This window comes from Otolemur garnettii, unplaced genomic scaffold, assembly GCF_000181295.1.
Source record: "Otolemur garnettii isolate 467f Iridium unplaced genomic scaffold, OtoGar3 scaffold00003, whole genome shotgun sequence".
Taxonomy (NCBI): Eukaryota; Metazoa; Chordata; class Mammalia; order Primates; family Galagidae; genus Otolemur; species Otolemur garnettii.
In genome coordinates, this window is record NW_003852398.1 from 22,016,876 (window position 1) to 22,030,513 (window position 13,638).

General features: G+C 44.0%; 1 protein-coding gene across 1 annotated transcript in view; it reads right to left on the reverse strand.

Annotated features, from left to right (window-relative positions):
- GALNT10 (polypeptide N-acetylgalactosaminyltransferase 10) overlaps window positions 1–13,638 on the reverse strand; it is a 221,049-nt gene that overhangs the window by 117,726 nt on the left and 89,685 nt on the right. The window contains exon 2 of the mRNA XM_003782019.3: window positions 42–144. Within this exon, the coding sequence (XP_003782067.1) occupies window positions 42–144 (103 nt within the window). The remainder of the gene's footprint in view (window positions 1–41; window positions 145–13,638) is intronic.

Below are 13,638 nucleotides of genomic sequence, written 5' to 3' on the forward strand. Positions count from 1 at the left end.
CCCTCCATTGAGCCTGTGATGGGAGGTCCTGCCCTCCGTACCTACGCGCTGAGCATCCTTCCAGATGGCCTCCTTGTCATGCCAGTCCTTCAGCTTCTGCCCATCTCCAAAGAAAAGCGTCTTCTTTTGCCGATTGTGTGAGCCCTTAAAAAAAAAAAGATAAAAGATGTGAAAAGAAAGAAAAGGAGAAATAACTTTAGTAATACCTACCCAGACGTTACACTGGCTGGGGAGCTTTTGGCGTATCAGTTGATCTGGTATTAATGATCTGTCTTATCAGTTCATCTATTCATTCCCTCAGTAGACCTTTGTGAGCTCCTGCCATGTGCCAGCTAGGTGAGCTAAGGTCAGCAAGATGACAAGAGCAGTGTCCATCCACCCTTTGGGAAGTCACAAACCAGTAGGGGAAAAAAAGACAGATAATTCTTTTCACCCTGGGAGAAGAGAGGGCTAGGGTGGTGCTGCCTAGCAGAAATATAATGCAAGCCACACTAAAAAAGAAAGTGAAGTGTTAATCAAATATTTTCTTTATCTCAATATGGTATATCTAAAATATCATTTCAACATGCAATTGATGTAAAAATTTATCAAGGTAATTTACATTCTTTTAGGGGGGTGATACTAAATCTTTGAAATCCATTGTGTATCATTTCGATTAAGACTCATTTCAAATGCCCAAGCGCACACAGCTAGTGGCTACATATTTGACAGGGCAGAGGCCCAGAGGAGACACTTCAGGAATTCAGTTTTACCAGAAGGAAATGGAGCACGTTTCATGGACTTAAGAGGCAGGCAGGCAGGTAGGCAAACATCCGGGGCATAGACCACGAGATGTTTGGCCTGAGAAGAAGGAGCTTCACCAGCAGGAGTAAAAGACAAGTCTTGGTCCCCTCTGTGGTACTGAGGGACCAGTCCCAAAGAGGGTAAACATCTAGCAAATGGGTGTGGACTGTATGAACAAGCAATTGGCTGAGAGCAAAAAGGAATATACAGCAGCCCCCATGGGCTGGGCTCTGACAGCATTTACCATCTGTCTGGAAAGGTGCGCCCATCCTGGTAGGTCCAGAGCAAGTGATTTCCCTGATTAAAGAAGGCTGAGTTCCTGTGACTGGGGTCATCAGAAGGAGCCCAATACTTCCCCATGGCAATAGTCAAGTCTCAGAGCCTCTTCAAGGTAACACTGCATGGCGCAGTGTTCACATAAACGCTTTCTGAATCACCTCGCTCATTTAAAAATCTTGCAGACTTGTTCTTGTCACTGTGGCAGGCAGAATCCAATAGTCCTATTTCATATAAAATTAACTACAAAGGCCCCGATGTGTGGCTCGCTGGACATTAGTGTTAACAAGAAGCTACCTGAATAAAATCATCCCTGCACCTGTTTATTAAGTCTTTGGCTGATCCTCATGTAAGCAGATTTTCCACAACAGCTCTACATCTTTACAATAGCTCTAGTGACAATAACAATCCTTCACATTCTCTCTCATAGACCTCTTTGAATTGCAAAAAGATAATTCTTGGGAAGTCAGCATGCCAGTTTGTTTTGGTCAGAGAGGGAAAGAAAACCACAAAAACTAAGGCCCAGGGTCTGCCAACAGTTCTTGGGTTCTTAAAAATCACAGATGCTGAGCTGGAAGGTCCTTAAGGAAGCATCTAATCAGTTCAGGCTGTGGTTCTACAGGAGGCGCCTCTTTCTGTCACACCAGCAATGCCTCTGTTTTATGTACGAGGTTCCATGTGAAATTTCACTTGAAAAAAAGTTCATCTGCTAAAAACAGATGAGGAAAATCTTCCAAACAAGCAAACAAATATATTTGGAAGCTGAGCTAGCTAAGGCCACTTCCCTGTACCACAGACAGAAAAACCAAGCCTTGGGGTGGGGCCAGGGACCTGCCCGTGGTAATATTCTGCTGCTGCAACGTCAGGGCTGATTAGCCGGGGCCTGGTTAGCTCTCCTTTCCCCAGCCCTCCCTCTCGACAACTTTTCCTGCTTCCTCTGCCCACGGATTGGAAACTTTGGTTGCTCACTCCACATCTATGGTGGGACTGAAGAAGCTGTGAAATGAGGCTTCTTAATGGAAGGCACAAAACTAAAGCCCTGGTCTTCAAAGTTCAGCTGCTGCTTTGCCAGCAGCATTGGCACCACTTGGGAACTTCTTAGAAAACCAAGTTCCCGGGGCCCACACTAGACCTCTGTTAGCAGAGCAATAAATAGATTGCGCCCAGCAATTTGTTTTAACAAGATCCCCCTGAGATTCTGATACATGCTCAAGACTCAGAGCTGCTGGTCTACAATGAAGCAGATAATAATCCTGCCTGCTCTGTGTTGGTCACACCAAGTTGAACAGACACTTATCACTCTGGAGACGGCAAAACCAGGAGGTGTGTGGGCCAAAGGTGGTTGTTGGCAGACACAGTCTGGGGTCTTATACGGTGTCTATTGTTTCATTTTGGCTTTCTTAATACCAGCTTAAAAAACAGGGGGATTTCATATGGTTTTATCAAGACTTTTGGCTTTTCTTGAAAACCCAGAATGTATGTCAATACTTGAGGCTGAGTTTCCTCAATCCTCGGCTGGGCTGGGTCACTCCTGCCCTGTTTGGGTGGTGCCTGTCTCTTTAGTTCACCACAGTCCCCACCATTTCTTACTGGATTTCATCGGCCTCTCATCTCTCATTTGTGTTACTTGCCTGGCCCCAGGGAGTCTGAACCATGTTGGGATATATAGGAATGTGTCCTGGATGGGGAAGATTAGAAACTGTGTTGTATAAGGACTGGGGTGGGGGAAAAAGCCCTGGGGGCATGGGAAAAGTCATCTTGTTCTCTGAGGTCCTGAGGATAGAGTGAGCACTAGTGATAGAAGTTACTGGGTGGGCATAGGTATGGTGGCTCATGCTTGTAATCTTAGTACTCTGGGAAGCTAAGGCAGGAGGATCACTTGAGTTTGAGACCAGTCTGAGCAAAGCAAGAGACCCCATGTCTATGAAATACAGAAAAAAACTAGCCAGGTGTGGTAGCACACACCTGTAGTCCCACATATTCCGGAGGCTGAGGCAGGAGGATAGCTTGAGCCCAGGAATTCAAAGTTGCTATGAGCGAGGCTGAGGCCATGGCACTCTACCTGGGGCAACAGGGCAAGACTCTGTCTCAAAAAAAAAAAAAAAAGTTACTGAATAATTGAGGGGCCTAAGATGGAGAATTTTGGTGTAGCAGGTCTGTGGGGGGCTTGAGAGCCTGCATTTCTAACAAGGTCCCACATGATGTCCAAAGATACTTTGAGTAGAAGGTTAAGCAACACTTAAAGGACATGTTAAGAGCCTAAGATTCCACAAATGGCACTGTTTCCCTCATGTGCTTGTGAAAGCCTTCTAGTGCCACTGGGAATGGGGTATAGGGATGAACCTCACAGTCTTGATCTCACAGAGTGAACTCCTTGAATCTTGTTTTCAGAAGGAAACGCTGGGTTGCTGAACTGATGGCACTGAGGCTTAAGATTCCCGCGTCCCGGGCATTTCACACCTACTTCCACTGTCTTTGCCCTAATGACATTCTGCCCTCCTTCCTAGGTTCGCCAGAGATGACCTATGCTGTTTTAGGTAATCTTCTTAGTCCTTACATCTTCCTTAAAGCAAGAGGACTTGAAGACTTGCTGACATAGTGCATCCACATGGCTAAGCACACATCTGTTCGAGTCCTCAAACATCTGAGCTAAGCAGCTGCTCAGAGAAAATTAGTCCACCTCCCACCATCTTACAGACCTGTTTAGAAACTGAAGTCCAAACAGGCTGAGCTACCCAACTAAGCCCTTACCATAGACAAGAGGATAAGAGCCATATCCTTTGACTCTTGGGATAGTTTTTCTTTTTTCAGAAACAGTACTTGCAGTGTGACCTTGCAAAAGCTACAGGAGTCACAGGCACCTCCATTTTCTCATCTCCGGAAAATGGAGATATACTACCCCCAAAAGTACTTTCAGGTGACCCAAGAAACTCATGAATGATACATCATGAATGCTGTCATAATTTACACAGACTGCGGATATTGACTCCTTTAGGATTTTAAGAATCTATTGTACATTGACATCTCACCAAATCATGTAGCTATAGGCCTTGAATTTTATTACACAGGTTGAAAAAGTTTCCAGTAATAGGTCTGAGCCTTTGGTAGAGTGGAAAACTAGTTTTAACATCACAGAGTATACAGAGCTGAAGGGGTGCTACGGATCCTACCCACAAGCCTGGACAAAAATTGTTGCTAACTGCAGGTGGTGGAGGAGTCTCTGATGTCCAGACACGGAATTTCTGGAGACAGTGCAGATTAAGATTTCTATTAAGTTCAAACTATCACCAAATGTTTATTGTCACCTACTTTGTGCAATGTAGTGTGCTAAGCCCCAGGGACACAGGTGTGATAACAGAACCCGCAGAGGCACTAATGGGTTTGCAGTCAGATCAGCCTCTCTCAAAAGGCAGGAGTTACGGGTTCTGCATCCTGATTACAGATGCAAATTCCTGGATGCTAGAATCCACATTAACAAAGAATCTACTAAGACAGGAGTCCAGGAAGATGTGTGTGTGTTTAACACATTTTTCACATGATTCTGAAATAAAGTTGGAAAGCCATTTGTCTAAATCCAGCAGCTTCATTTTACAGATATGAAGTCTGAGGCTAACAAAGTAGAATGGACTTGCCCCAAATCCTACAGCTTTTCAGCCCCAAGGACCAAACCAGATCTGGCTGTTCTCCCCCTAGTTTAGACCTTACGCTTCTTTCTGAAGGCAGGGGTATTTTTTCACTGTGCTCTGGCTTATCAGAGGCCCTGAACGAATGGGGCAAGGGAGTCAGTTTAATAACTCAGAGCATTCTGGGCAGCGCCTGTGGCTCAAAGGAATAGGGCACTGGCCCCATATGCCAGAGGTGGTGGGTTCAAACCCAGCCCCAGCCAAAAACTGCAAAAAAAAAAAAAAAAACCTCAGAGCATTCTAGAGGTTCTAGAGTTAGAAAAACTAGGTTTCATTTCCTGGGTAGGTAAAGCCCAGTTTCCCTGGCTGAGGAACAACTAACAGGAAAAAGTACTCCTGGTTGTTGGGAGGATTAACTGAGCTCATCTATACAAAGTATTTAACTCAGTGTCTGGGACACAGTGGGTCCTCTCAGTAGGGGAGAGCCACTACCATCACATTATTTCAGAGAATGCTTATGGAAACAAGATACATTCCAGTGTTTGTGATGGCCAGGTTTGGGGGAGGAGGCGAGGAAATGCAATTTGCATACAACGTAACTGTGGGTCCTGCAGAGCAACCTATGGAACACCCCCTCCAGTTCAACTGGCTTCTGCTGATAACAGGATTTAGAGAGTTTCCTCATTAACAGGATGTCACATGCTCATGTGGAAACTTGGTGTTCTTTAAGAAAAGAAAAAGTTCCTAGTTAATAGTGGCACACTACAATAGAAGCACATGTCACAAGACCTTTAACAACAGAAAAGGCAGGAACAATGCTTCTCAAAAGACAGCAATTCTTATGCAACAGCAATCCCTTAATATTATGTAAAAGAGCATGCACGTCTGGACTTATCAATCCAGAAGTAATTTTAAGTTTCTTTAATTTTGTAGCCTCAAAGATTTGTCTGTAAAGGCCGTGATTGTATTGCTTCAGCAATCATCGTTTGCTAAACTTGCCCTTCGTTTCCAGACGTCCTTTTGCTGCAGGAAGCAAAGGGCTTGAGAAGGAGCATGGCAAGAAAAGTGAGGGAGAGTTTGTGGAGGAGACTAGCAGAATTAATGTGGAAATCACATTAAACAACAAATTGGAAATGGATTTTGACTGGCTGCTCTAAATAACCGCTTCTGGTATCTGCATGCTTTTACTTAACATTCCACTAAAAGAATCGATTAGTGTTCAAACAGCCCCACACTCACACACACAAATGGAATTTTAATCTTTTTTTAATCACTACTCAGGCGTGCCTGGCACCCTTTGAAGATAGGAAAGAATGGCGGTGAAGCAAGCCAACTGTATTCTGCTCCAGAAGAAAGATTTGTTAAAGTGCATACTCTAATCCCCAAACTGCAGACTTGGCAAAGACGCCTCAGAAAGGACACTTGGTCTCCGGCTGAGCTGGCTAGTGTCTTCAGAACAAGGGAAGGGCTGTGTGCTCTGAAATAGCAAGGCTGAAAGGAAAACTGAGGAGGTCATCTGCTGAAAACTGAGGAGGTCATCTGCTTCGTCCATGAAAGGAAAACTGAGGAGGTCATCTGCTTCGTCCAGGGTGCGGGGCTGTAGAACAGATTCGATTCTGCTGAAATTTTTTGGATGATTTCTCACCTTCCTCTTAACTAACTGTACAGAGGCACTGGAATGATTTTGCTTTGAGGTTTAGATGACTATATAATTCCAAATAATTGTTTATCTACTACATAGATTAATAACTCTCTCTCACACACAGAGCAAAACCTTCACTTCAAGGTTGCCTTAAGGTTATACTTCAAAGAGGCCCAAGTAGGGCTTAATATAGCCAAAAGTTACTTTTTAAAAAATTGTTAATTTCAGATTGATACAGAAATACAAATGTTTAGGTTACACTGTTTTCATTTCTAAGTTAAAGTTCAAGTTGTAGTGGAACTCTTCACCCAGGGGGGCATGTGAAGGCCCTGGATAACCCTGTGCACTTCAGGTGAGATCCCACCAGTTGCCCTCCCTACTCCCCACTCCTCTCTTCCTCCTTCCCCCACCCTTGCTAGACTATACTTCTGGGGGTTTTTTGGTAGCATTTAGTTGTTTATATATTGGTTTTATACTAGTATTGAATACACTGGATAGTTGTTTTTCTATTCTTGTGATACTTTACTAAGAAGAATGTGTTTCAACTCCATTCAGATAAACATAAAAGATACAAAGTCTCCATCTTTTCTTACGGCTGAATAGTACTCCATGGTATACATATGCCACAGTTTGTTAATCCATTCATGAATTGATGGGCACTTGGGTTGACTCCACGTTTTGGCAATTGTTGAATTGAGCTGCATGCAGTAACATTCTAGTGCAAATGTCCTTGTGGTAAGATGATGATTTTTCTTCTGGGTAGACACCTAGTAATAGGACTGCAGAATCAAATGGAAGGTCCACTTTTATTTCTTCGAGAATTCTCCATACTTCTTAAAAGTTACCTTAAACAAAGGAGTTTAGACAACTGGATAAATGTTTTTTCTTCATGAGTTTGAGGATATAAGTTGGATTATTTTTATTTATTCATTGATCCAACAAATGATTACTGAGGGCTTACTATGCCCAGAGAACTCCCGGAGAGACAAAGATAAATGAGATAGTTCATGGCCTCAACAAATTGTACAAATAGGAGACAAGTAAATGAGAAAGGGGAAAAATACACAACACTGTAACACAGTGCCTTGAAGTCTGTGCAGATAACTTCTACAATATAAGTATTTACAAGGGCCAAAGGTTAAATTCTACCTAGGATGATCAAGGAAGAATTCTGACAGAAGCAGAATGTCTGGCAGAAGCCTGAAAGAATGGGTAGGATTCTGACCAGGAGCTATGGAGGTGCAGGGGTGGAATACGGCTAGAGGAAAGCACAGAAACGGAGGCTAGCGTGTAAGGGACATGTGTGCTTAGTGGCAAGGAGTCTAGTTTGGCCCAGGTGAGTGGGATGCAAGAGGATGACCTGCAACAAGACCTAACGGAGCTCCGGACATTTGAGCTGCTTGGCAGGTGGGGGTGATGGAAGGACTTGGAGCAAGGAACAAGCCGGACTGGAGTCCCAAGAATAAAATGTTACTACCTATCACTTTCACTTGATTTCAGAATCGTCTTCCTGGGAGAGAGGCAGAGAGAAGGATGATTTTGTTTTTATTCAGAGGACATGTCCCTTTTCATAGGTTGAAAACCGCTCATTCCGGCACCCCACAAGTCAGACTTCAGTGAGGTGGACCTAATCTCAGCCCCTATCCAGTAGGCTGCGACTTCACGAAACCTACCTTTCACCCTTTGTTTTGTATAAGTGGCTCTAGAAAAGGTCGTTTGTTACTTCAGGTGTGACAGCTCATTAAAAGACTTTCTCATCTATAAGAAAAGATGGAGGCTTTACATCTTTATTGTTTACCTGGATGGAGTTGAAACACATTCTTTTTAGTAAAGTATTTCAAGAGTGGGAAAAAAATATCTAATATACAATGTACTCAGTACTAATTATGGCCACCCTGTATAAACAATTACATGCCCACATGAACGATAAACCCAAATACAGCTTAGCAAGGGGAGGGGAAAGGGGAGAGAGGGGGAAGGGAAAAGGAGGGAGGGCAACTGGCGGGAGAAAGAGAGCAAGTGGAGGGATCTCACCTAACATGCACACAGTGAGGGTGTTCAGCACGCCCTGGGTGAATGGCTCTTCTACAACTTGAACTTTATCTTGGAAGTGAAAACAATGTAACATAAATTTGTACCCTCATATTAATTTGAAATTAAAAAAAAAAGTCTCTCATCAAGACCAAGTTGTATGAGAAAACAATGAAACTTATGCTCAGGAATGGAAAGAAATGTGACAACCCAGCAACCATGAGATTCAGGTTCACTAGACCCACAGCAGGCAAGTCCAGCTATTACAATCAGCAATTGGGCTAGGTAAACTCCGTAACTCTGTTGTCTCAACACCAGGATGTTGGAATTAGAAATCTGAACCGGGCCCTGTTCCCTAAGAAGGGCAAGGTCACTTTCAGACAGGAGCCACTGTTTAAAAAGGCTGATCCTGCCTTTCCAAGGGCGGAACCATACCACCGGTCCAATCACCCTTTGTTTTCTATAGATGGCTCTAGAAAAGGTCATTTGCTACTTCAGGTGTGAAAGCTCATTAAAAGATTTTTTAAACAGCAGGGAGAAAAAAAAGCAAGATATTTTGGAATGTCTATTATCTAAAGGGCAAATAGAATCTTCAGTAACTTTTCCCTTCCATTCTAAAAGAACAATTATAACACGTTCTTCAAAGTACTGAAATGTTTTATCACTAGGGGGAAAAATTCACACTGACTAATAATTTGATGATGTTCATTTGTGTCTCTCACCCATCCGTCCACCCGTCCATTCTGTCTGTCTATCCGTCCATCCACTTAAATACATAATGAGTACAAGCACAAGCCAGGTTCTGTGAGAGGTGCTGAGAACACACTAGTGAGGAGGATGGACAAGGGCCCTGATCTCATAGAGCTTATATGAGAGTGTGTGGAGAGGGAAACATAGACTTTAATCCAGCATCACAAATAAATAAAAACAGTTAACAGTTACAGGGGCAGGTGCATAAAAGAAAGGCACGTGGGACAAAGAGAGTCCCCTTCTTTCAGGTAGGATCAGGAAGGATCCAATCCAGTCATCAAGGCTTCTTCCCTTAGGAGTTAACTCAGTAGAAAAAGGAGAACATTCCAGACAGAGGAGAAAGCAAGGACATGCAAAGGCCCTGTGGCAGGGCAAACATGAAACACAGGAAGGACTGAAAGAGCAGTGTGTGGGGGGCACAGAGAAGGACAGGCAGTCTGCTGGGGATGGGGGATGGGCAGGGATAGATAAGGGTTTTGTCTTTACCCCAGAAGCATTTGGAAATGCAAGTGTTTTTTCTTCTTTTTCTCTTTTTAATGTATTTATTAGATACTATATTTATGCAGGTGACATAGTGAAAATATTCTTTAGGCAGCAGTTCCTATGTGGAACAGACTGTCAAAGTTCCCCTATACAGCCTCATCCAGTTCATGCAGTTGAGTATGTATCCTTCCAGATCTGTTTGTGTGTACTTCATACACACAGATGAAATCCAAGTGTTTGCTATAAGAAGACGGCAACACCAGGTTGTATTTGGAAGATTCTCTTGCAACCAAGTGAAAAAGGGATTAGGAGGCCAAGAAGAAGGGGGCCAGGGCGGAGTGTATCACAATGGCGCAGGCAGAGATGGTGTTGGCGGAAGTGGGAATGGGCACACACAGACACATACACACACATAAACATATACATATACTTTCATTTTTAATAGGGTCATTAAGGTCCTGTGGATCTGACTTTAAAAACGCAGTTTGAGAACTTGGGAACTCAGGTGAGATGTTGACCTGCAAGTTCTGATGCCCAAGGTCCCACGGGTGCAGGTAGAGCCCAAGTGCAATCACCTAGCCTGGGGTTTGTTTCATCACATGTTACTTTCAAGTTTTAAGACATCCACAGTAAGCAAGTTACTTTCAAGTTTCAATATTGTCCATAGTAAGCAAGTTAGAAAATCAGATCTAATGAGACTAAATCATGCCTATTTCAATGACACACAGTCAAAGGAGAGAGAAATCCTGGCTGTGGAGGCTAGGGAGCCTCCTGTCCTCGTGCTCAGTGTGCTGTGTACCCCGTGACATCCCTGGAGGACGTCATTCTCTCCAGCCTCCAGCAGCATGAGCACTCTGGTTCAGAGTGAGCCTACTCTTAGAAGGGAAGTGTTTTCATTACGTGAGAAGGCACTGCCATTACTTCAACCAAAGAAACTGTAATCACTTTTCATGCTGGAGGAAAAACAGCCTAAACTGGATTTTTGAGAGGTGGTTTGTCTTTATATTCCATGGGCAATAGTCAAGGGTGATTCTGATATTGTGTTATTTTCACCACAAGTGGTGACTTTATTATAGCCTAACTCTTTCATGAGACGAGACTGGACCATATTATTATTGTCATTACATCCACTTTGTAGATGACAAAACCGAGGTTTGGAGAAAAAATCCACATGAAAGTGTTTTGCCAACTGCCAACCACTGCGTGAGGGTAATCATCACAGCTAACAGTACCCACCACACACTCCTGCATATTTTGTCCCAGATCTCGGTGTCTAAAACAGTTCTAGAAACACAGTCAGTCCTCAAGAAAGGAAAATTGCTGAGGTCATCATACTTCTGCACCAAAAGGGAAATTCACCAAGGGTCCTGAAAATCTCAGTCTGGCGGATGTGTAATCAATCACAGGAAACCCTGTAGAGAGTGTTCACTGAGGCTTGGTGAGCTGGGCATGAACAGGGCCATTATACGGCTGGGTACAGCAGCTGTGAGTAGATAAAGAGAAAAGCAGGCAAGACTGACCAGCTCAGTAGAAGGCAAGTTTCAACCTTTCAGGGACTGAAAAATGACCGTAAGCACATCTATTAGCCTCCAAGCTGGGGCTTTGGGGATGAGGCAGCACGAAACAGAACAGTTTATCTATTAACAGTTATTAGTATAATCATAATTCTCCACATTCTGCCAACAAAATAAAAGAGCACTTTCTTTGTAGTTGGAAAGACCTAGACTTGTGCTACAGTTTTGCCTGTTAGCTGTGCAACCTTGGGCAACTTACATTATTTTTCCTATGCCTTGGTTCCCCAAGTATCAAATGGGGGCAATTAATAGTATCTAGCCTAAAGGTTATTGTGAACTACTAAAACTGGTAGCTCCCATAATTGGTTAGTATTTAGGTAGGACTTCACACTTTACAAAGCATTTTCATATATATGTCTCATTTTCTCATCACAGTCACACTAGGGAGAAGGCAGACATCACCAGTCTATTGTAATATTCTTCCTGTGGATTCTAAGCTCTTTCTTTCTTGACACTGTGCTCCAGGTGGCATTTACCAGTCAGCTAACATTGGTCAGGGGACAGGACCCATCATCAGTCCATTAGCCTTAAGCTGTAGGAGTGAATTCCCAAGTATACCGTGTAGACAGTGATCCACTGGTTCATTTCCACAACCTTAGCTTGTCAGGCTGGCTGGCTAGATGCTCACTGCTTGCAAAGGTCTCCCCCTGCCCAAGGGGAGCAGAAGGGTGGTACAGTGGGGAGCAGCAGGTGACCGATGGTGGTCTCCTCTTCTGGTGCTATCCTCACCTCACCTATGCCTGCCAGGGCCTTCCCTTATGCCATGTCCCACAGAGTCCCAGACTCTAGCTGCTGAGTGGGAGCTGAGATGCTCCCTTAGAGGGTCCACAGCATCCAGGGAACCTTTCTTTGCTACAGCCTGTAGAAGGTCACTGAAATCAACTGGGGCAGTTAGGAGATGGGAAACTCCCTTCCTCCATGCAGATGGCTACAGTTATTAGAAAATTCCCTCTGGTATTAGCTCCTTGGGTTTCTGCCATCATGCTGACTCTGAGCCTCCATGGCAGCACCAGGAGGGTCTCAGGACCTTCCAGCACAAGGAAGGTCTCTGCTGTCATGGAGATTCTGAGCCTCCATGGCAGCACCAGGCCCCCTACCTCCCTAATCTTCCTCTCACTCTGACCTTCTTGTTCTTATGTAATGATTTCTTCGACATATGGTGCCCTAGGCAGGATCCATGACATGCAGCCACAACATAGCACACGGGGTAGTTTTCCTAGAACTCACCATGCTGCTATGAAAGCAGACACTCGTGCAGGAATGAGTCCAAATCCTCAGGCAAGCTCCCTGAGCCCTCTGACCAGATCACAGCCCCCAACGTGTGTGCCCTGCCAGTGTCCTCACTACTCCTCTGTCATTTCACATTCCGTTGATTACTCTCCGCCTCCCCCTAAATCACGAGCTCCGTCAACGGTGAAGAACTCAGTTGTTGAATGAATGAGTGAATGAATGAATGGAGATACCTTTTGTCTTATCTTTTCTAAATGAGGGAAAGGTCACCCAGGGATTAAACATGTCTGATATAGTCAAAAGGATTTAATACCACAAAGGGGTTCTGAGGATTAACTTTATGTCATGACTAAATGGCTTCAGGTGAACTTAATGGGCTAAAAAACTCTGAAGAGAGCTGGCTCAGCTGATCCTAAAATGATTTCTAAAAGATACCACAGGCTTTGAACTCTTCCACCTCTGTCATTCTTTCGTTTTCAAGCTGTTTCCTTTTTGGATTCCTAACTAAGGTATGTGGCAGAAATTGCTGTATGTCCCCTAGGAGCTGTTCTCCTTTTCTTCCACAGTAATAAAAATTTTAGCTGGGAATATGACTGCTCCGAATAAAGATGATGTTTCCCTGACATCCTTGCAGCTAGATGTGGCCTGACTGGGTTCTGACGAGTGGACAAATTGTGTGGCAGCCTGCTATGGTTTGCATGTGTCCCCCAAAGCTCATGTGTTGGAAACTTAGTCCCTGTGCAACAATGTTAGGAGGTGGGACCTTTAAGAAGAGGTGCTTAGGTCATGGGGCAGAGCCCTCATGAATGGATTAACGCTGTTATCTCAGGAGCAAGTTCACTATTGTGAGAGTGGGGTCTCTCCCACATGATGCCTCCTGCCATGTTATGATAGCAAGAAAGCCCTCACCTCATGTCAGACCCTCAACCTTAGACTTCCCAGCCTCTAGAACTGTGATAAATTATATTTCTTTTCTTTATAAATTATCTAGTCTCGGGTGTTTTGTTATATTAATAGCAGCACAAAATGGACTAAGACACAGCCTCATGAAGTCTACCTGAAAATAACCACCAATGTGCACACGTGACCAGCCGTTTTCATCCCTTCCTCTGTCTTGATGCCTAAAATGCAAATGCCACCGGAAGGACCAGGAGGTGGAGATCCATGCCCTGCGGATGGGTGAAGCCTTTAGCAAGAAGCAGTCTAGATTTTTTTTTTTTTTGGAGATGAGTCTCACTTTGTCACC